General features: G+C 46.8%; 1 protein-coding gene across 2 annotated transcripts; it reads left to right on the top strand.

Moving 5' to 3' along the window:
• Nucleotides 1–10,630: 10,630 nt before the first annotated feature.
• gpr85 (G protein-coupled receptor 85) lies at nucleotides 10,631–13,755 on the top strand. Of its 2 annotated transcripts, none has more exons than XM_057022548.1 (2): nucleotides 10,631–10,824; nucleotides 11,749–13,755. In XM_057022548.1, exon 2 carries the CDS (start codon nucleotides 11,900–11,902, stop codon nucleotides 13,031–13,033), a length of 1,134 nt encoding a protein of 377 aa, XP_056878528.1. In that variant the 5' UTR covers nucleotides 10,631–10,824; nucleotides 11,749–11,899; the 3' UTR covers nucleotides 13,034–13,755. The 2 variants fall into 2 exon arrangements, with proteins under 2 accessions (XP_056878528.1, XP_056878529.1); XM_057022549.1 differs by lacking the exon at nucleotides 10,631–10,824 and adding an exon at nucleotides 10,837–11,134.
• The last annotated feature ends 9,908 nt before the right edge of the window (nucleotides 13,756–23,663 follow it).

Raw genomic sequence — 23,663 nt, 5'->3', positions numbered from 1 at the left:
TCAATCAATCGGCTACGTAAAAGTGACGTGTGGCTTGCAGAGGTATCGGTTAACAGAAATCAAGGTTTCACCCTCTTTTCCCCAGACAGATTGAAGGACAGATGGAAGAATGAAAAGATGGAGTGAGCAAGCAATTGTCTTACTCCTGCAAACAGGCCAGTGAAGGAAAGTCCCTGCAGAGCAGAGCTCTTTCAAGGTTGTGTCCTGCTCTGATATCCACCTGTGTGTGTGTGTGTGTGTGTGTGTGTGTGTGTGTGTGTGTGTGTGTGTGTAGGGTTGGGGTTACACATTTAACTGTGATGTTAAGGATTAGGACCTTTCAAATTTCAAAGCTTTCCTCTTCGGTTACAATCATAAAATCCCGGCTCTTTATTTCGATTCAATGCAGACAAAAGAAAAAATAAACTTGTTTCAGTGCATCTGCAATGTTAAAACTTCAGACTTTTCGTTGAAAACATGATTAAAATAGATGATCCGATCCGCTGTTCCTGTCTGTTTAGGTTGCCAAATGACATCTCCGATCAAGGGAGGGGGGGGGATGAACAAATAAAGGAAGCCATATGTGTGAAATCCTGTTTTCTGATTCGTGCAGGAGAGCTTACAAACAAAGCAGACGGGGCTAACGTATGGAACGTTATTTCGGTACGCGGGGAATATATCTGGCAGGCGGAGATGGCAGGTCGTGCAAAAACAGGCTGGAGAAAAATTAATAACAGAAGTTCCTGATGGGGGAAAAAATGTTTCCGTGCTTTGTTTAGTGCAACAAAAAAATCCTCTCCTGCTGTTGGTTTGTCGGGATTATGTTACGAAATCCTTGACATCACACCTCCCTCTCTCGTTGGGTTCCGTGCACGGTGCTAGAGAACCTCTAGCCCGGCAGATAAAGGGGGAAATGCAACCACACAGAGAAGAATGTTAGCACGCACAGCTCCAACACCGACAGCAGGGCGACCCTGGCCTCAGCCTGGAGAAGGAATTACGTAATGCGCTGACCTTGGTGAGACGTTTTAAATGAATTGAAAGGGTGAAGCCGAGTCACGGAGAAACGCACATCATAGTTCTCGTTTTTGTGGGGCAAAAAAAGCCCATTGAAGGCCCTTTTTTTTCTCCCCAACTGGGGTTCATCCATCCATCCGGTTAGGCACTGCAGACATGAATCAAGACCCCAAATGCAGACACACACGACTGGGCGAGGTTGAAAATCAAATTTACTGAAGACCCGGTTCAGAACAAAGCCGAAAGGTGCTGGAAGCAGACAAACACGGTGGAGCCAGGCTGTACCACAGGTGGATAACGACTAATTGGCGTTGAGTGGAGAGTGGACCAGGCAGGTGTGGAGGGCTGACTGGAGATCAGTCTCAGGTGTGTTTCGATCGCCCGACGGGGGAGAGTCAGGAAGCTGCTCTGTCCAGCCTGAGAACAGACAGACAGGAAACAGACAAGACACAGAAGGGGAGGGGGAGGGGGGAACACTTGGGGCTCCTAACACATCCATCCATCCCTCCCTCCATCCCTCCCTCCATCCATCCATCCATCCATCCAGCCAGCCAGCCAGCAGCCAGCCAGCCAGCCAACGAGCCACCCACCCAGCCAGCCAGCCAGCCAGCCAGCCAGCCATCCATCCAGCCAGCCAGCCATCCAGCCAGCCATCCAGCCAGCCATCCAGCCAGCCATCCATCCAGCCAGCCAGCCAGCAGCCAGCCAGCCAGCAGCCAGCAGCCAGCCAGCCAGCCAGCAGCCAGCCAGCCAGCCAGCCATCCATCCAGCCAGCCAGCCAGCCAGCAGCCAGCCAGCCAGCCATCCATCCATCCATCTAACCATCCATCCATCCATCAATCTAACCATCCATCATCCATCCATCCATCATCCCTCCCTCCCTCCATCCATCCATCCCTCCCTCCCTCCCTCCACCCACCCCTCCCTCCCTCCATCCATCCATCCATCCATCCATCATCCATCCATCTAACATCCATCCATCCATCATCCATCCATCTAACCATCCATCCATCCATCATCCATCCATCTAACCATCCATCATCCATCATCCATCCATCCATCCATCCATCCATCCATCCATCCATCCATCCATCCATCCATCTAACCATCCATCCATCCATCCATCCATCCATCCATCCATCCATCGTGGGGGCAGAACCTTAAGTAGAGTGTCACCTTTTTGTCAGGCTCTTTTGGGAAATCCCAAGCGTCCCTTAAGTCCTCCTCGAGGCTTCCTTCCAGTGGGCTGTGGCAAGGAGGTGTCCATGGAGGCGTCCTAACCTGCTCTACCCTGAGCACTCCCATGATGATCAACCCTCTCCCCTTGTCTCTAAGCAGAGTCCAGCTATCCAGCAACAACCTTCATCCCTGATCTGGTCCTTTAGGTTGCTACCCACAGCTCGTTGCCATAGGAGAGAGTCGGAGTTTACAGCAGCTGCTAAATCAAGAGCTGAATGGACTGAAGCAAAATTCTCATCACTGCCGATGCGGCATTGATCCGCTTGTCTATGTCCCGCTCGTGAACCAGGCCCCAAGATCCCTTGGACCCCTTGACTCGGGGCTGACGCCCATCCCTGTCCTGTGCTCATTAACTGTAGCAGACATCAGCGGAGTCGTCACACTGATCGGGGTATCTAAAGTGTAAGTTGGTTTTTTCAGTGTCAGACTACAGAACTTCCCACTTCACATTGTCAAGCAATTTTGTCCTCGTGTCGGATTTGCATTTACACACCACACGAGCGAGTCCAGGTCAAAAACGTGGACGTGACTCTGAGAAGACTCCTGATGGACTGGGCTCGTTGACAGAGTGCATCGGTCCGAAATGCTGCAGTGCACAACGTGCAAATAGCATTTTTATGATGCTGGCACAGAACTGAGCGCTTTGCTCAGATTGATTCGGTTTTTATAGCGTACGTTGTGCAGAGAGAGAAAATGCACGCTCATGCAACCGCTCTTCATCTTCCCACTAAGGGGATCTATATTCATTGTGAATACAGAAACAAGGATGTCTGTTTTTGTCAGTGTAACCTCCTCTTATTCCCTCCCTCTGCCACATAACCATGTTAGTGTCCACAGTGGAGGCTAAGGGCAGGCTGCTGCAGGCAGTGCTGGTGTGGATTCTATTTTAACCAGTTCTGCAAGGCAGAAAATCCACATGCAGCATCGGACGTCTGAACTATTTACTGTCCACACGTCAGCATCTGTATCGACCGAGTTGCCGTGACATGGATGAGTGACAGTTGAGGGGAAGGTTTTGTATAAAAAAAGCCTGACAGAACCCTTGAGACTTCGTCTCAAGTGGGAATTAAAGAACAGCATCACCTGAATGATTTATCGGCTTCGAGAATGCCATTTTAAAGCCTCCTCGTTGAGGAGGACATTCAGCTAAAACTAGGAAACCGCTATCCGCGTTAGCTTTGCGACTAACAGACTGAGACTACTTATACACAGTCCATATACAGTATATGTTTATCTCCCTTAAGGCCATTTTAGAGTCTTAAATACATCCATGTCTGTGACAGATAATCTGCCCTGCTTAAGCAGTCTTAAGGATGGGTTTTAAGCAGCCGTGTGGCGACACACTTCTGCCCTGAGCCTTGAATGCTGCAAAAAAGGAGGCCATTCTTCAGAGCTCAATGAAGAGCCACAATAACTATGAATCAGTGGAACTATTCGTATATTAACGGGGTGAATTCCAGTGGCCGCGTGGGGGAGATTTGTCAGCCACGTACCTGCTTGGTGCTGCCAGTGGCTGCACGGATCCACCGAGCGTGCTGGTGGCGTGCTTGACCTGCCTGCCTGGAGAAAGGACAGACGTAAGCTTAAAATACCTCCCGGGCTTGACGGAGCTGCTCCAGCTGCACTCTGTAATTACCAGCAGTGCAATCAGCGGATTCGTTAATTTCCCCTGACTGACGGCTCAATCACAAAAACCCGCACTTGTGCCACTTCAATAAGTAAATGGAACTGACGTTCTGAGGCGTTCTGAGGCGTTCTGAGGCGTTCTTTAGCCGATCAGAGCGCATGTTGTCATGAACACACAGTCACACAAATAAAGAAACCACTGAGAGAAAGTCCATCATGCATAAGCTCAGTTTGACAACATAAAACGACACAAAGTGGATGCAGAATCCACCAAAGCTCCTGCTGAAGGTATTGATTTAAGTGAAAACTAATGAAAATAAGCATCAAACAAGGAGCTGATTGTATTAGTCATTAGTCCAGGTCACTTAACTGACTCTTTATGGCTGTAATCTCAGGTGATCCCATACAGAAATGGTGATATTTGGGGTCCAGAGAACCCAAAACAAGAGGATATCAAACACACACAGGACAATTCAAGGACAGGGTAAAATAAATATAGCAGCCTCTATCAGATAAATAGCAATAAGTCCATTTTTCTCCTCCTCTCACTCGGGAGGCCTTTCACTGGAGCTATTCTCTAGTCCTGCTCGTGCACGCTTTAAAAAAAATCAAAAATGAAAAGGATACACCCCATGGGAGCAGAGGAATGAAAAGCCTGTACGAATCAATGAGGCGAGCATAACTTAACATCACTCCATGCAGGGACGGCGGCTCCCACCAGGGCCGTAGCCGACTGCCGGAGACATTCAGAAACGTGGCATAACGCACACTGTTGTTTGTATCATGGATACATTTGATATAGATCTCTGTAGGGGCTGTAGCGAACAGCCGGGACCCCTACCTGTGAGGATGCACGAACGCGGCAGAGCTTGAGAGCTAACCGCTAACACCACCGAACAAACCAGCGTGTAAAAACAATGTAAAGTCACTGATTTTAAACACAAGTCACTCTTTTACTTTGTTTTTTGCTAATTTTTTGCTGTGTCTTTGGAATGCTGGTGCTATGTGGCTAATATTAGCGCAGGGACATGCACATATTTACAGTCTTAGACTAGCCTTCTGTCGTGAGGAATAAAGTCTGATTCGGGGTTTTTGTAATCTCCACCGAGGCTAAAACAGCCTGCAGCCGACGCTGCTCAGCCCTCTAAGCTGTGGTCACCGCTTTGCCATTCATCTTATTTACAATCAATAGGATGTAATTGATTTCTATTTCGCTGCAGTGAGCTGCTTCCTTCTTCCTTTAATAGCTGCTCTCTGTTAGCCTTCTTATATTATTTGTGTGTGTGTGGGTGCTGACAGAATTTAGGATTAAGATGGATCAAATATTTTTGTCAGTTCTAAGCAGAATTGTGGGTAAAAAATAGGAACAGGAAGAAAGGGACACATGCTAGATGATGTATGCTCTCCTGGAGTGACCCCCATATAAGCCTGGTCCTGTTCCAGGTTTCTCCCTGGTAAAAGCCACTGTTACTTGTGTGGAGGGTTATGAAAATCAACATCCTGTTGTCTATTTTACAGGTGACGCATGCAGCGCCTGATGAGGGGGAGGGGGACATTCCCACCACAATGGGGAACGCCTCGAGCTATCCATCTCCGGTTCATATACACGTGCGCGGATATTCGTGCGCCATGAATAACGGTGATGACAGTGGCAGGAAAAGTGGATCGCCTACAGTAAATCAGCGCTGTGCCGTTTCTCAGCTCTTCCCAACCATCAATTTTGTCGCCCGTTGGTAAAACAGATGCAAAAGAAATTAGCTGGTTTGAGAAAATAACTCCTTCATGCGCACACAAACACACACTCTCTCTCTCTGACACACACACACACACACACACACACACACACACACACACACACCAAGGTATTAATGAAGACTTGATACATGAAAGATATAAGAGTTTGTGAAGTCGGGCTTTTTTCCCACCCAGAGATGATTTATTTTAGATTTGGTTCAGATGTTTTGTAATAAATCACTCGGAGTGTTGTCGTCATTGTTTTGTGATGTTTCAATTTTAAGAACACACTGTGATGTGCTGTGGTTCTACGCTGTTATTTTTTTTTGTATTTGTGCAGTTGCCTGGCCATCATGGATCCCACCACTGCTCAGGTTCTGGGCTCAAAAACTTGGGCGCTAACACATGAAGTTGAATTTGGTTGATAAGAGGCCCCACGTTTACTGGATTCCACTTGATCTCCAAAGGTCTTCTTTATCCAAAAACTTCTTGAGGTTCGACCTATGCACACAACTATGTAGCCTTCATCAAGAGGTGATGCTAAAACAATGCTAACTCAATGTTATCATCAGGGACCGCTGACTATTCGGTACCGTGCCAGTTGTGGCTTGGGCGCCTCATGTTGCTGACCATGGCTGAAGTATCCTCAAAATAAAAGCTAATGCTGCTAGCTGGTAACAACACAAAAGAAACGCTGGTATGTTTTAAAGAATTTGCCTGCTGGATTGGGACGCTTAAAAAAAGGGTCGCTAATCAAAAGCTGGTCTAAACTTACCCGCGGGATTGTGCTTATCTTTATTCTCCTCTGACAAATCCTTAAGGGCGATATTTAAACAGCACTTTGGATTTATGCCCTACCTTCCAGGGAGTCATTAATTCCCATTAATTCAAGTAAATGGTTTTGCAGAAAGTGGAACTCTCTGGAGATAGGAAATCAATCACAGAAGATACTTTTTTTCCTGGGCAGCTGAAACCAAGCACTTGGCACTGGATAACTCGGAAAACATGAAAAGAGGAGAATTCTCTCTTAAACCATCAGCAATTCGAATGGACTGAGTGGGAAGTTTATACCGAACCACAACGCCGACATATGAGGTGATGTAATTGTGGGAAAAGATCTGCGTGTTACAATGAAACAGGACAACTGAAGGGACTGATTAATGCGTTACACAACTGTTACTAACACTCAGATGTGTGATTGTCGAGGATCCGCCCTCACAATCGCACCGAGCCCGGTGCGAGTAAATAATTACGCTTTATTTTGCTGTATTTTTGTGATCTTTTTAAGACATCCCACATCTCAGCGAGCCGTTGACTCACTCCAGAGACCCCCGCTGCTCCTTCTGTCGTTTTCCTGCTGTTGAGTCTAGCCCTCTTCATGGCTTCAGAGTCTTGTCCCCCACCATAAAGGACAGGAAAATTCGTCTGTCATGTCCCCCCCCCGTCTCCCTCTCTTGATACAATTCATTACAGGCGACACACCGAGCGCCTATAAAAGCCGCGGTCGCTTTAAAGGGTCAGCTTTTCGGTGTTTTCTGAGAAACCAATTTCGGAACATAATTAATCTTCGGGGGAGATGTTTGTGTGCCGGCTGGTAAAGGTGGAAAGGAACAGAAAATAGATGAATCTTATATAATCACAGACTTCATTAGAGCTTTAAACATTTGCGGAGGCTTGAATCGGGCTTAGCTCTTGACGAACAAGCTTTAAAACAATACAGGATCTGAGGATCTCATCCTGGTAGCAAACAGGGGTCAGGCTGGAGGCGGGGGGGTGGCCGACATAATTCTCCCCGTTGAGCCTCACCTGCTCCCACACCTGCCTCTCATTGGCTCAAGCTCTCAGTATTTAACTCTGGTTCTCCGCCAGTTGTAGTTCCGTCCTCTGTGGTAACTAGTCTGTAGTGGCACCTTCAAGAGAAACCTTTGAAGGTGTTCGGTAATTCCTGTTTTCATTTGTCTGTCCATCCTGTCTGGAGACGTCCCCCCTGGAAAATTGGACGAAGCGCCTCGAACCGCCTTTTAGCGCGTGGCTACAGCGTCGACGCGCGTCGGATAGATTTGCAGATATGACTCAGAAAGGCGGGTTCATCAATAATGCTGTATATGCTAATACAACCGCGGTGGTTGGGTCTGTTTAGACGGATGCCCTCATCAAATTAGATCACAGTCTGGAGCAGAGTCAGGAGCTGCTTCTGAAACCCCTCTTGATCCACCTGAAAAGCTCAGGTGGATGTCTTTTTTTAATCCTCTTTGGAAATGTGAAGCATTTGAGCTGTAACTTAACTGGGACAGACCACAGGCAACCGGTGTTTTACTGGAGAGATATGCAACAAGACCCTTCTGGGGATCTGTGTTTGAAAGGATGGGACCTTTTTGCAGCTCTTTTCTGGAGCGTAACAAGCAAAAAGAACACGTCCCTGTTTGTCACTTTGCTTGGAGCAGCAGGTACAGATAGCAGCATTGCAGGGTCAATATTTTAGTTGGACTAGAGTGCTCTAATTAAATTACAACCAAACAGTTCCAAGAGAACAGGCGGGGAGACACAAAGCCTGTAATCCCCCCTCCGATCCCCCTCTTCTGCAGGCCAATCTCTTGACACAGGCAAGAAATCACCCTGATTTTTCACTGCAACATGACAGATTTGAGGCAACTTATGTGTTTCAGGGGAACAAGGGTTATCCTGAGGTCCAGGAGGGATGTAATTCTCTCCCTGTCAGAGCTGAAAAGGTGAAAAATGTGCATTAACGTGTTTCCCAGCCTTGTGAGCCTGTGTCTTTCACCCCTCCTGATCTGACCTCATCTAACCATTTTCCCATTGAAGCGTGTCAACACACGTTTGTCTTCTGAGGGGACATGAGGCTGCAGACAGGGGCTGTTGATGAGGCTGACTGATGTGTCTGCTGTGTTGGCAGAAGGACACATGAGGAACACACAGGGGAGCAATGTCACAGCTCTCCTTTCAATGGGTTTCACAGGCTGTTTCACATTGATTTCATCTGAAACTTTAAGGTTCAAAGGGATGAAATCCCATTTGAGATCAACTATGCCTGTTTTATAAGAGGAAAATGAAAACATCCTGCAGGCGCGGCTGGAATAAAGCTGCTCTGTGATTGGCTGAGCGGACCCGGAAGTCTGCTCGCCCTGAGCGTCATCTGACTCTGACGCTGCGCTTCCCGAACTGCTGACAGCAGCAACATGGCTCCCAAACTTGAACTTCCAAATGCCACAGCAATCATGTGGCTCGTCCTTTTCTCGCTTATCCGCCCGGTGGAGGCGAACGACGCGGGGAACGCTTTGGCTCTGGTCGCGATCATCGTCGTCTCCATGGTGGGCGTCTGCGCCTGCCTCGGCTGGTACGCGCGCAGGCGGAACGGACAGCTGTGAGGCAGACTCTGCGGGCTGGGTGCCTGTACCCCGATGCTGCCCTCCACCGCTATATTCACTGTCCGGAACCAACCTGGCACAAGATATGCGCCATTGTGACTGATTAAAAAAACGTGCCTTTAATGGGATAAACGCGAAGAGCGATGCGGATTCATTGAAGGGGGCGGGGAAAAGCATCCAGGAAGTCCGAACACAGGAACTGTTGCCCTGCTGAAATGTCAGTCCTGCCTCGATAAAAGACTGATATTTTCCTCGTAACACTGAAAACTGTGCATATCATTTTTTCGTATCCGGAGCCACCAAAGTGGGGTGGTTTGAAAAAGGGTTTTGTTTTAATGCGCGACGTTGTTTCCTGGCAGTAATCAAAACTTTCCGGTTTGCATGATTGACAGACGTGCTGTCCAATCACGTTTCTCCGTCTCTTCACGCGCTCTAAACTACCGCTTTGTTACAAGTTTTTAAAGAATATTATTTGACATATTTTACATATATATACATTTCTGTATATTTTGTACCTAAGCATTAAAATGCATTAGCTCATAAAACCAGTTAAGTGTTTTTTCTGAGTTTAACTCTCCTTTTCAAAACTCTGACAATTAAAGCTGATGAATCTGGTATTGATTTTGACTTTTAACGAAAAATATCCATTAAAACCAATTTGTTGAAAGAATCAGTCAGTCAGATGAATACAGTGGGACTATAAATGCAAGTAATATCAAAATAAAAGTCCATTTTGATTTTTCACAGTGCTGAATTTGAATTTAGACTAATTACAGAGGATGCTGTAGGTGTTTACAGAGTTGTTTTATAAACCAAAAAGTGAGTGATTTCCCATCAAACATGGAAAAGTGTTCCCTTGAATGTGTCTGGAAGGCAGTGGGAGTCAAACAAACCCTTCCGTGCCATGTCCAGCACGCAGGCTGCTGCCCTCGGATGTATTAAACCTGCACGTTACAGTTTCCATACCTGAAAGTTGTTTCCAGCTGTGGATGGATTTCCATTTTACAGCTTTGGCGGGTGCAAGACGCACAAGTCAGATTCTGTGTTCACTTGTTACAAGGCCTGTGACATCACGGCCCTTCATACATGGCCGAGAAATCAAACCCCATGAATTTCTCATGGCGCTCGTGCGGAATGAACAACAGCGCACAAAGTGCTTGTCAATTATGCATATACAGTGCAGGGGAAGTCATTTTAGCTCCAGGTGACTGAGGCTGCCTGATTTAACCCTTCGCTTTGTAGGTAATGTCAAACATTTTGGATTGAAACATGCATGAGCGCAAAGAAAGGCAGACGTGTTGCTCTGCTGGACTCCAATCAGTAAGACAAGAGAATATCAGTATGATCGGAATGACGCGGGCTGCGTTAATTTGGATCAAAAGTACGCATCTTGTGACGCAATTACTGGCATCCACATCCGGTGTGTTTGAGAAGAATGCATATAGAAATAGGTCTGAGGCAGCACGGGATGATATAGATGTATTTTAATTGATGTTGTGGAGTGACGCGTTCACGGTCAGTGGCGGCACCACCGAGCAGATGTGGAGGGGAGAGAAAAGAGAGAGAGGGAGAGAAAAAGAGAGAGAGAGGGAGAGAGAGAGAGGGAGGGAGGGAGGGAGAGAGAGAACCGCTGCTGCAACACGAGACAAGACGCGTCTTGGATCACAAATAGGGATGCAGAGCGCATGCGCAGTGGGCTCCCGTTTACTGTAGGATATTCACCGTGGAGGAAAAAAAGAGGGGGGGCAAGCAACTAATCAGGCTTTTTTTTGGGCAGCAAATAAACCCGAGTAGAGCAATGTAAATAACGTCCAGAAGGGAAGCGACATTGGATTATCAACAGGTAGGATTTTGATTGATCCCAAATCGACTGTTCGCCTCTCGGGTTCTTCCTCCGGTTTTCCCTTCTTTCTCTCTCTCTTTTTTTTTCTTTTGCTTTGTGCGGCGCGTTCTGTGTCGGCGGCTGCGATTCTGGGCAAGTCTACAACGGGGACTCGGGGAAATGGTTCTCTAGTCTGACGGACGCAAGGAGCCGCTTTTTGCAGAGGACCGAGAATGATATAACGCGGCTTCAATCTTCTCTCTTTTTTTTTTTTTTAAATTAAATGGGTCGGATTCACAAACGCGCGTAAAAATCCTCGACAATGAAAAACGTAAGTACCCAGCAAAAACGCCAGCCAGTCTGTGTAACACCGAAGGCTGTGTCATTTTCTCCCCCTCAGACGATGAAAATGGCTTCATGAGTGTGTTGATTATTAGCTGCTGGCGTGTTTTTGTCACTTCCGAGCATCCTTTGCCAGTTCATCCCACTGATAATCACGGCGGCGCATTAACAAGGAGAATTCGATCAAAACTGCGGTTCGGCTGTCAGCCGTGCACAACCGACGATCTGGCGCAATAAACATCGCGATCCGAACACCTTGATCCAGTTAACCTTCAGACAGAACCGCTTTACGCACAAGGCGCTGTTAGTATTTAATCCAAGGCGGGTCGTATCCTCTGATGTTTAGGGTGTGATCGCAGTTATTTGGGAAGGCTGTGCGCGTCTGGAATCGTCCAGATTTTTTTTTTTTGAGTCCAAAAAGGGGGGGTTGATGTTTATAAAATGCGTCTGTTTCCGATAAACGATTGACTGCCGTGACGATCCCCACTGAAGTGTCAGGGATGGGGAGATCTCGTGGCGCTCCAGAGGGTGCGCTTGAAAACAATGCAGCTGTTGACTGTGTTGACTGGATGCTGATGGGTTGGTTTTTTTTTCTTCCTGTAGGTGTGATGAGACAAAGGAACAAAGAATGCCTTAGAGGAGAGGTTGCCTATATGCCTGGAAACCTCTTCAAAGCACACTGCCAAATGGATCTAACGCCTCCCCCTGCCGCCTCTAGATCATGATACTTGGCTGAAGCTATACCGCTATCTTTATGATCCCTTCTCCATCTATGGCGAACTATAGCCATGCAGGGGACCACACCATCTTGCAGAATGTCTCTCCTCTCGCCACGTTCCTCAAACTGACCTCTCTGGGCTTCATCATCGGCGTCGGTGTGGTCGGAAACCTCCTGATCTCCATCCTGCTGGTCAAAGATAAGAGCTTGCACCGAGCGCCCTACTATTTCCTGCTGGACCTGTGCGCCTCGGACATCCTTCGATCTGCCATTTGCTTCCCGTTTGTCTTCACCTCCGTCAAGAATGGATCTGTGTGGACGTACAGCACGCTGACCTGCAAGGTGATTGCCTTCCTGGGCGTGCTCTCCTGTTTTCACACGGCTTTTATGCTGTTCTGTGTTAGCGTCACGCGCTACCTGGCCATAGCGCACCACCGTTTCTACACCAAAAGGCTGACCTTCTGGACCTGCCTGGCCGTCATCTGCATGGTTTGGACGTTGTCGGTAGCAATGGCGTTCCCGCCGGTGTTAGACGTGGGGACATACTCTTTTATCCCGGAGGAGGATCAGTGCACATTCCAGCACCGCTCCTTCAGGGTTAACGACTCCTTGGGCTTCATGCTCCTCCTGGCTCTCATCCTTCTCGCCACACAGCTGGTTTACCTCAAGCTCATCTTTTTCGTCCACGACCGCCGGAAGATGAAGCCTGTCCAGTTTGTGCCTGCTGTTAGCCAAAACTGGACATTCCACGGGCCGGGCGCCAGCGGGCAGGCCGCCGCCAACTGGCTGGCTGGATTCGGGCGAGGCCCCACCCCGCCTACTCTGCTGGGCATCCGGCAGAACAGCAACGCGGCGGGCCGCAGGCGACTTCTGGTACTGGATGAGTTTAAAACGGAGAAGAGGATTAGTAGGATGTTCTACATCATGACGTTTTTCTTCCTGGCGCTGTGGGGGCCCTATTTGGTTGCCTGCTACTGGCGGGTATTTGCGAGGGGCCTGCTGGTCCCCAGGGGCTACCTGACAGCAGCCGTGTGGATGAGCTTTGCCCAGGCCGGGGTCAATCCTTTCATCTGCATTTTCTCCAACCGGGAGCTCCGGCGTTGCTTCAGCACCACGCTCCTGTACTGCAGAAAATCCAGGTTACCAAGGGAACCCTACTGCGTTATATGAAGGTTTTGCTGTGGTTTTTTCTCTCATGTGTCTATTCCCCTGATTGATCTGGGCTTACTCCCATTGTACAGAGCTCTCTTTGTCTTTTTTATCTTTTCTCTCCATTCTCGTTATTTTTCTCCTGCTCCTCCTCGCTAGCTCATTTTCTTCAGCGATCGAAGATCGAAGGAATCGGAAGGTTCCATCGCATTGAATACAATAAGGAGGCTGAAAAGAACGGGAGGCGTGGCCGTGTTCGTTCTAGACATTTCGGAAGGCCGCGCTGTTTCAGAGGAGCAAAAAAATAAAAAAAGAGGAAAAAAAAACTTAAAAAATCGACAAAAGAGTAAAAACAAAACCGATTCGCTTTGGATATTTTGAAACGTTTCTTTGTGAGGTGTGAAATTCATGATTATGTAAAGAAAAAAAGAACAGGAAAAAAAGCAAAGAAACGATACCTCTCCAGGAATCACCGGAAATGTTTTGCATTTTAGGAGTTGCACTAAAAAGAAGATGTAAAGATGCCGTTTTTCTTTGGTGAACGGTTGCCGGTTGCAGTGCAAGGACAACCTACCCCCCCCCCCCACCACTCCCGACCAATGCTTTAATTTGCAACAGACTACACAACCGCTGTAAGTAAAGCAAAACTTGGTGACTGTTGGAATCCACCATCACCTGAGGAGAAAAATGGTTTTGATGTAAGTGATATCTTTTTCATTTAGTGGGTGGGGCTTTTGGGGCAGGGTGGGTGGGGCTTGGGGCAGGGTGGGTGGGGCTTAGTTATAGTGGGATGGGCAAAAATGTGGCTTTTTTTTCTTTGAAGCTGCAAGCTAAAACTAGTTCTTTCTCGTAGTTTTACCGCCCATCAGACCCTGATGTTATGTTCTTGTCACTTTCTTTACCGAGAAAGCGGAACAGAAAGAATATCGAGACTCAAAAAGGACACTGAGGAAGTAGTTCAATGTTCCACCAACTATCACGACGTTCCAGTACTACCGATGCCACTCCAGGTGTTCTTGCCTTAATGATTACGATGTTGTCACTGTCAATATTTCGTTCGTGTCACTCCCTCCTAGAAAGCTCATCTTTCTGTTTTTTTCCAGTTCCTCTTCCCTTTTTAAGGGGGGTGGGGGTGGGGGGGTCACACCAACATGAAGTGCATGTTCATTTTCCAAAGCTGGTCCCACTCCCCGTGAATATCACAGGCCATACACCGAGCAGCCCAGTCTGATCCCGCCATGATTCCACATGCACGCGCGCGTGCGTTTTCGTGGACGCTTGGATCGTCACTTCAGACCAGAGCCTTAGTATGAAATCTTGCACAATTTGTAAAAAATGTAAAAGAGAGAAAAAAAACAACAACACACATTTAAGGCACACCTTCTCGTTTCTACTTTCCCTACATTTGCTCTCTACTGATTGTTTTCAATGACTTTCTTTCTTCTCTTGTGGCCATTTTAATATTTATTCTGTATTCTTTTTTGTATATTATAGATAGATTGTGCGTAAGTATGTGAGTCTTTCATTTCTGAAGTCCCGAATGTGAGTACAGTTTCAGTTAGGACTGCATTTGCTGAAAGTTACCTGTGTAATCTGTTGCTTTTTTCGAAAATAAAAAGTCTCCATTTTACAACGTTTGTTATTTTCTTTTAATGCCCAGCGGTGGGGCGGAGCTCCGACAGGAAGGGTTGGTGTATCCGAGGCGGTGTGACTGGGTCAGGGCCGTTGTTGGTTACTGGGGTGAAACTTGCAAATGATGAAGGGGGGCAGGTTTGCTAAAGTTGCGCTGTGAACGTGTTAAAGTTTGCTTTTTTTTAAAAAAAAAAGAATGCAGTCAGCTCTTTAAACCTGGAACTTCTTCATGTTGAAATATTTCTAGTGTTTCAAACAGATTTGCAGGTTTGATTCTAATTTTGTAAGGAGGCGATGATTCCTTCCTTTAACCTCCTCCGGCTCTGTTGCCTTTTACCCCATGTTGGGCGAGAACCTCGCATTTCTGTCTGCGACATCTCCAAATGTCCTTATTATGCATTGAGATTACCAGCTGCCTGCATCATTTCTGTGCATGCTAACAGGCTTGTTATGGGAGCGTGAATGATTTCTGTTCTTTCTCCCTTGAACGCGGCCTGTTCTGTCATCCCGTCCAATCGGAACGGAGGGTGATCTGTGTCGCTGACGTGTGTTTGGCATGTAATGGAGATCATCTCTCTCCAATGGAAAAACTCCACCTTGCACTGTGTTAAAGGGGAATTCCACTGGAATTCAGATGCAATATATATGCAGCCCCCACTCCCACCCCTCCACCCTGGATTAATGAATACCCTGTAGCCACAAATGACCTAGTGGGTTTTTCTCTTCTTTTTTTTTAAGGTCACATTGACATGCGGCAGCAGTGTAAATGGAAATGAGAGCTCGGAAAATGTGAACACATGAATAAATATTCTGTTAGGTTAAAAAAAAAATGCAAATATACCATTCTTGAATGACTACTGTGTCTCAAGGACAAAAAAAACAGCACTTTTGTTGAATAATAGAATATTTCTCTGAGGATAATAAACGCCATCACAACTCCCCCCTAAATTAAGTGGAATTTCTCTGTAAAGGCGTAAATATAAAATGTCAACCTGTGCATAACATGCTTCTAACTACCTATTTATGTTCCTGCTTCATTCCATTCACGTGTAATGCTGTTGTTTTTATTATGCTACTCAGTAATGGCAGCAGCCCAGGTGTGGTGCTGCTAAGCAGTCCTGGTAATTACATGTGGTGCTGCAGGGTCCACTGATGAGAAATCCCCATTGGGGGACACGTTTTTGTTGGGAGGACCTTGACTTTGCGCAGTTTTGTTCGGATCACAGCCGCGTTGGATGAAACGGTCCGGCCTCAGTGCGTATCGTGGTCGTGTGGTGTTGAAGACATCACCTGGGACCCGAGAGAGGCCCGTTGGTGAGCGCTGGCCCCTGTTCTTGCTCCTTGTCCGGGAGGATCTGACGGGCAGGGAGGGTTGGTTCTGGCACAGGCGGGCCACCTTTCATGTCGGGATGTCGAGCAACATACTGTTGGTAATCAAAGCAATTAGGACGTGGCACTCATCCGTACCGCCCCGCTGTGGCTGCTTCCTGCCGCCTGCATTTAGATCGTCAAGGAGGAGAAGAAACGTTTTTGCAGGGCGAGGTTTTTTACCCAGTGATCAGACGAGTTTCCTATTGGCTTTTGGCTGCAGATGAATAATCCAACCCTCCCTAATTCCATGTCACTCTCCTCGTATCCGCACAAAGAATTCCGGCTTTTAATGGACTGCCAGTGGCTGTGGAATGAAAGCTCCCTGATTGGCTGTGTATAATTTGAATAAACACCATCTGTTTTTATGAACATTCGATCCATAATTTTTAACGTCAGCCTCTCCTCTCCAACGCTTTTCTATCTGTGTAATGCACACGGAACGTTAATTAAAGTGCAGCCCTGGCCTCCGCCAAGAAGCGTTTCCGATATGAAATGCTGCCTGGGACGAAATGAAGTGGAGGACTCAATCTTCTGACGAGCTGCTCGGGAAATAAAAGAACTGCTTCCCGTCTTGGCATCTGCATATTTGTGCGGACCGCTTGAGAACAGAGCCGGAAATGAAACGGTTCGATTGGCCTCTGCGTCGGCTCTCCGGGGCCTTCATTTTGTTCTGTGGAGCGACGTTGACTTAAAATGCCCTTTCTTAGACTTCCCCTCGGGTCATTTGGGTAAATTCCTTTGTTTTTGTCCTCCGTAATCTGTCCTCAGTCACAGGTCGTTTAGATCCGCCCGTGTTCTAAAACGGCCCGTATTAGACGGATCCAGCTGCAGGTTCTGCCACACGGTTAATAACCACCGGCGTGCAGAGCTGCAGCAGCATCCCTCTAATGGCTTTAATGGCATCTTCAGGAATAATGTGCCACAGCAATTTGTTCACGTCCAGAATGAGCGATAATTTAAGCACCGCAAACCTGCAAGTGTGTGTTTGTGTGACGCTGCAACAGTCCAAATAGCTTTATGAACATTTTCCAATTAAGGTCTCTTTACGATGTATAATTGCTGATTTTCTCCTCAAAAATGAAGCTCGGGATGTCCAGATATGCTGTTGCATCACTTTTTCTGCATCAAAAATGAATATTTGATTCCCTAAGCCGAGCTCATTTATAAGTTAGCCTACATTTAAAGTTATTAGTATTAAAAAGTGATGCTGGGGGTTTACCTATGATGTCACTGGCTAATATTGGCCTAGCACGAAGAATGATTTAATATTAAGACGATGATGTAGATTTGTGTGTTCCCTTCCATCAACCACCTCTCCCACCTCCTCCTGCGGACCTCTCCTATAAAGAATACTTTAAATATTAACTAATTGAACTGGGGAGGAGGCTTCAAAGGTTCTGTCCTGCATATTTAAATGTTTCCTTCACTCTTTAATCTCTCTGGCGGGATTGTTTCTCTGGAAAATTGCTAGCAGCTTTCCCCCTCATTTTTGCGTAGTTTGAGGGATATTTTTGGTACCACAGCTGTGGGCACCGGAAGTTATCTCTGGGCTATGCTTGAGGTTTCTGTCACATGTTCTGTGCACTGTCTTCAGCTGCTAGCTAATGGATGCTGTTTTGGTTCTAGGGACGGATCTCGTAATGAAATGCAGTGTCGTGGGTTTTTATCATTTCAAGGTGAGAGGACTGACCCTCGCTAACACCGTGGAGTGTCCAACGGTGACACACTGCTCCCTAAACCCTTTTAAATCCGGCAAAATATCTTGTTTGTCTCAGCTGTGCAAAAGCATAATGCGTCATGTTTCACCAGGTTACGAAGGGGACCTTTTCTTTACAAGAGTCTCATCTGCCCCGTTGCTTAGCAACTAGCCCCAGCCAAGAGATAATCCTTCACCACTATGTACTAATTATTATTTACAGGTGATGGTGGGTCAGTTTTGTTGAATGGAGCCAGGTAGGGAGTTCTAAAAGTTCACCATCTACAGTATATTGATGTAAATGGATGCCAAAAAGGTTCCTTTGCATGGTTCTGTGCACTGCAAAAGAGGCCAGACTTAGCTCAAAAGTAGAACAGGAACTCATTGTGGTCAGGTATGAGTTCGCCTTAGATGAACCCTGTGGAACGTCCTTCCAAGAACCTGGAACAAGCCCTCAAAAGAAAGAGACAACAATCAGTTTGTGGGTGGAAAGAGGTTCTTTTAAATCCCGTTTCTACAAGGAAATCGCCTAAATCGGATTCAGCGAAACCTCGCACCAATGCCGGTTTGTCCGATCATGTGTTGACATGGTTGATGAAGACGGAAACATGGGCCCAGTTTGTTTTGGAAGCTGTACAACAGGAAGTGTGTTTGGAAGCTGTTCAACACAATGTTTACACATGTTCATACATTTTTCATCCAACCCGCCGTCATGTTGCGCACACGCGTCGCTGCCACGTTTTCATCTCGGGTGGGGTTATCGCGCCAACGCAGACGTACGCGTTAACAGAAAACACCTGCAGGATTGAGCTTTTCCAGAGGAAGGTAGCAACTGCGGCGACGGTCGGAATGTTCAGAGCCCAGGTCGGGATGTAAGCTTGCGTAACCTCTGTTTCTTTGCCGTTAAATCCTCTCGGCTGTTTCGGGAGTCGAGAGTAAACACGTCCACCCCCTCCACTTGCGCCGCTAAGACTCGGGATGAGTGACAGAGCTGGGGATAGATCTCAATTGGTGGGTTAGTGCTTAAGCAAACATGCGCAAAGTTGGAATCTGAGTGCTGGTCGGGAGCAAATCCTCCGGCGAGGATTACCCATGTCTTTCATGCTAGATTAAAGGGTCCCATGATACCCTGCAGCGTTGTCCCAGCCGTGATTAGGGAACCGCCGGGCCGGACAACAAACTACCACCTCTGTCTTCTTTTGTTTTCGGTGACTCCCTCCTTGATAGTGAAGACGACTTAATTTTGACTGGGCTGACCAATCAGCAGCCTGCTAGTCTGAGCGTGTGGAGATAATCATCTTATTCACCAGGCGTTGCCCACGCACACACGCCGGCGTGAGCACCCGGAGAGTCTGAAAAGAGACGTGCGCTACATCGCAGTCAGCAGAGTGGAGCAGGAATATCTGGGTCACATGAAATCGTGTGTTGTGATGGTTTTTTAGCACGTTGTTCCGATGTTAGCGAACGTAAATTAGACCGAAAACTATCCGCCACTGCAAAACATTTTTGTAAAACAGAGGGAGGCCAATCTCGAGCTTATGGAAGGCTTTCAGAGTATTACGATTCCCAGCGAGGAGGCCGGGGATGACATATTTCCACCATGCAGTGTTTCTATAGGACAATCTGTTGTGCTGTAGTTGTAAACATGTCTGACAACACGCACACGGCGACAGATTCACGGGGTTTTTGAGCAGATTCTTCTGATCCATCTTTAGTCCCCTTTTTTTCTCTTGCCCGCACGGTAGCGTTTGGGAAAGCGTTTAGGGGTGTTTACGCAGGCGATTTGTTCCCTCTAATTCGGCGTGTTTCGGGATGAATCCAGCGGCTTTTGGAAGAGGGGGGAGGAGGGGCGTGCGAGGCACTTAATCCACCGTTTTCCTTGTATTCGGGCCTGTTCAGCACATTCTCCTCCCTCCCCCTCCGACTCCTTCCCTTCTTTATTTTTGGAAACATCTCATTCTCGTGAGTCAAGCCCGTCACGGTCGCAGAGCACTCCTGCTTCCTCCCCATCGCCCCCCTCGCCACGGAGTGGAAGATGGAGATTGAGGTTTCTTTACGTTCAAAGGCCGACGGACGGGCTCGGGTTCAAACCTCGCCGCCTTCACGCTCCATTTGCGGGGCGAAATCAGCGATATGATGCCGCCACATTCCTGGCATCCATCTTGATTTGAAGCGTGGCGGCGATGGCACCGTTGATCATCTCGGGGTGGATTGAACTCCGCTTCTATTGCACTTTTTCTTAGTGAATCCCAGTTTTTAAAAACCAAAACTTTTCTGATGGAAAAAAAAATGTAAAAAGAAGAAAAGCCAAGCTAACGTTGCAGCGTTAAAGGAATTTGACATTTTCATTCAAGAGTTTTATCAACACTTTTCAAATGTAGCCTTGAGTCGCTCAGAAAAATGGAAAAACAAGATATATTAACATGGTATACATGCAGTATATACGCAACTATTGTCCATTTTGGTCAGGCTGTCAATCATCTCCCTCGTAATTCTAATTCACGATACCCTCCTACACCTCCGCACTGTTTGTCACCCAAATCATGCAGATTGCTTAAATTGCATCGCCTAGCAACAGTCATTTATACAAAAAAACCTCACCCATTGCTTCTGTGCCTCATCACGTTTGCGGGAGTGTATCTAACACAGACAATGGCGGTGTTATCTGTTCGGCGCGTTGGCGGGGGGGTGATTCATCTCCTTTTACGTGCGCTAATTGCGGAGATAACCTGCAGTGACGAATCAAACCCTCTCTGCACTAAAGAGCATTCAGGAAATGCTTTTCTCTCCTCTGGAGGCTGTGGATGATGTTATTTAATGACCTCCCCCCCTCCTTTTTTTATTTTTGGTGTGGGGATATTGTAAACTTCTGTCCTCTTTTGGGGGAAAAGCAATTTCCTGAATGTCGGTGTCCAGTTTTCCTGTTGAAGAATTATTTTTGCTACACAGCTGTACCATGAAGGCTTCCTTCTCTGGGACTGATGAAGCTGCTGCAGCTTGGACGGAGCCACCATCTCTGCATCCACCTTTGCTGGCACCTGCGCTTTAACCACGGAAGATGGCGGAAATGTGTTTATAGCGTCGGGATGAAGAAACCTGCACTGTTCCGGTTGCTCATTATTTACATGTAAATCAATTCATCATCAGCATAACGGTGCATTTATGGATGAAATAACCCCCCCAAAGCACCGTTACTATAAAATTCTCGTCATCTCAAGCCTCCCAGACCATCTGATATTGTTTATTCAGTGTTTTTTGTCCCAGCTTTGCCTCAGAAACTGCGTCATTTATCAGCGTGACGTCTAGTTTAAGCACAGTGACCTGTACTTCGCGTCCCTTGTGATTTGTTTTTCGGTGTGGTTCCATCAGACATGGCCGCCGACCATGAACCAGCTGACAGGAAAAACAGCTTCCTCTTCATCTCTCGCTGCTCTTCGGCCTGAGATTAGTTCTTGGAAGATGCCGTTTTACAATTCTTTTTTTTTTTTTTTTTTGCCCCGAGCTCGGGAGATGAAAACAGCAAATGCTCAGGCTTCCACCCCCAACCTCTCTCTCTGCCTCTCACTCTCTCTCTCTGCCTCTCTCTCTCTCTCTGCCTCTCCAGACTTGTGACATTTATGAACTTTGTATGATGTTTTTAAAAATAAATCCTTAAAAGGGTTCTCTTGCCAGGATTTTTTTTTTATTTCTTCCCGGCCTTGCACACAAACAAGTCGTTCAAAGCTCTGAGGGTAGCGTGTTGTTAGCGTAGCAACCCTTTCACAGTTTGGGGGCATGGGGGGAGGCATCTTTTAACAAATCAGGTTGGCCTGGCATGCTAGCAGGCAAGCTCAGAAGGGGGAAAAAAATTAAAGAAAATGTAATCACTGAATTTTATAGTACAAAGGCTGCAAAACCAAAGAAAGATCTATTTTTGATAGCTCAGATAATTATACTACAATATTTCACAGCCATCAGACTAACACGAATGTGCAAAATGGTGGGTATCACTGAACACTTTCTCTACTCAAACGTAAGAAAAGAAAATGTTATAAATGCACACAGGCTAAATTTCTTCAGAATGTAAATGAACAAAAAGAAGGCAAAGGGCAGACGACAAGCAGACAAATTAAATCAGCATCTGGAGCGTCCAAATAAGAAATGCGCGACAAAACTCTTGCTGTCAATCACCCGCTGATCATATCTTGCGCCACGGCGCAGCGAAATGCCGGATTGGATTCCGTCCTCGGCGTGCTGCCAGGTTAATAGAGTCACGGAGAGGTTTGGGAGTGACAAGAATAGTTGTCGACCTCTGTTAGCTAAAACCGCTGCACTGACACTTGGACTTCACACAGTTTGCATTATGGATCACAGGGACCTGATTCCAAAGAGCTGATGGTGTTAAATCTTCCCACTTGTTTGATGCTAAATCCATTTATGGCATGAAAAATCTTAAAAGGAATATTTGCTGGACTTTCAAAGAAGACCTTTTGTTGTATGTTCCCTCAGTAATTAGCCAGATCCGCAGCTCCGTCGTGTTTCTGGGCTCAATTACATCGAAAATCTCGATAATTGGCTTCATTTATTCTAATGAACGCAGGGTCACTTCAGTGTTGGTAAAGCTAAAGCTAAAATTACACAAGTCATCAATTTTGGCGCCTTTCTTTTCAGATGGGTCAAATGCAAATGTTAGCAGGGAAGAACCAGAATGTCATAACTACCTTTTGAGAATTGTGTCGGCGTATATCTTCATTTTTATGTCACGTTGTAGCATGAGGCTAACACATCAAATGAAATCAAGGGGTAATGTACTAAACGTGCTGTTCTGAGGTGTCCCTTCATCAGATTTCTCTCAGAATTCGTATAAACGTATCTCTATAAGACATCATCACATTTGGAGATGGTGACGATCTTTTGTCTGAGCATTAGCTGTGCTAATCCAGTCATGCTATTGGGAGACAGAAGACAGTGTTGTAACAAACAAATGGCCTTCTTCCACAGGTCACGTGGGACCTTTGTACAGCAAAGTGAAGAAGCTATGATGAAGAAAACAGCAGGGTCTCTCTCTCTCTCTCTCTTTCTCACACAAATACACAAACACACACACACACATGGTTGCGTCTGAAGATTTGATCAACAAAAAGGAAAGTGAGTTACCTAAATTATATGCTAACAATGGCAATTTGCTCCTATTGTCTAAGACTGTCATCGGCCCTGCTGGGATTAACGTAGCGTTAGCCGCTCAGAATGCATTAGCAGGGTTACAGTCCATTAGTCCTGCACAAAACAGCTGTATTGTGAAAGACAATTTGCAAAGTGAAGACCAAATTAACATAAAATGCTGTATTAAAACGCTGCGGGGATTTGATTCGTAATATAATCAGTTTCATCAGCAGCTTTGCTCAGCAGCTGAGGGCCGCGACGCGCCACTGATATGATTACCTACTCATCCAGAGCCCTGATCCCATTGTTCCCTGACACGGAGGTGACCGGATAACACGCATAATAATGCAGCGCCGTCCTGCAGATGAAAGTGGCCGCGGTGAAAACATGTGCGCTAAGCGCGGGAAAGTTCGCAAACATCTGCCTGGGTCCATTTTCAGAAGTTCGTGCAGTGGTAGGGAGGGCGTCAGCTTGAGTCCTCAATACACTATATTGCCAAAAGTATTTGGCCACCCATCCAAATGATCAGAATCAGGTGTCCTAATCACTTGGCCCGGCCACAGGTGTATAGAATCAAGCACTGAGGCCTGGAGACTGTTTCTACAAACATTTGGGGAAGAATGGGCCGCTCTCAGGAGCTCAGTGAGTTCCAGCGTGGAACTGTCATAGGACGCCTTGCTCCTAAATATTCCAAAGTCAACTGTCGGCTTTATTATAAGAAAATGGAAGAGTTTGGGAACAACAGCAACTCAGCCAGGAAGCGGTCGGCCACGTAATCTGACAGAGGGGTCACGGATGCTGAAGCACATA

The sequence above is a fragment of the Takifugu flavidus genome, chromosome 22, assembly GCF_003711565.1.
Source record: "Takifugu flavidus isolate HTHZ2018 chromosome 22, ASM371156v2, whole genome shotgun sequence".
Lineage (NCBI taxonomy): Eukaryota > Metazoa > Chordata > Actinopteri > Tetraodontiformes > Tetraodontidae > Takifugu > Takifugu flavidus.
This window is presented reverse-complemented; position numbering and strand designations above follow the sequence as displayed.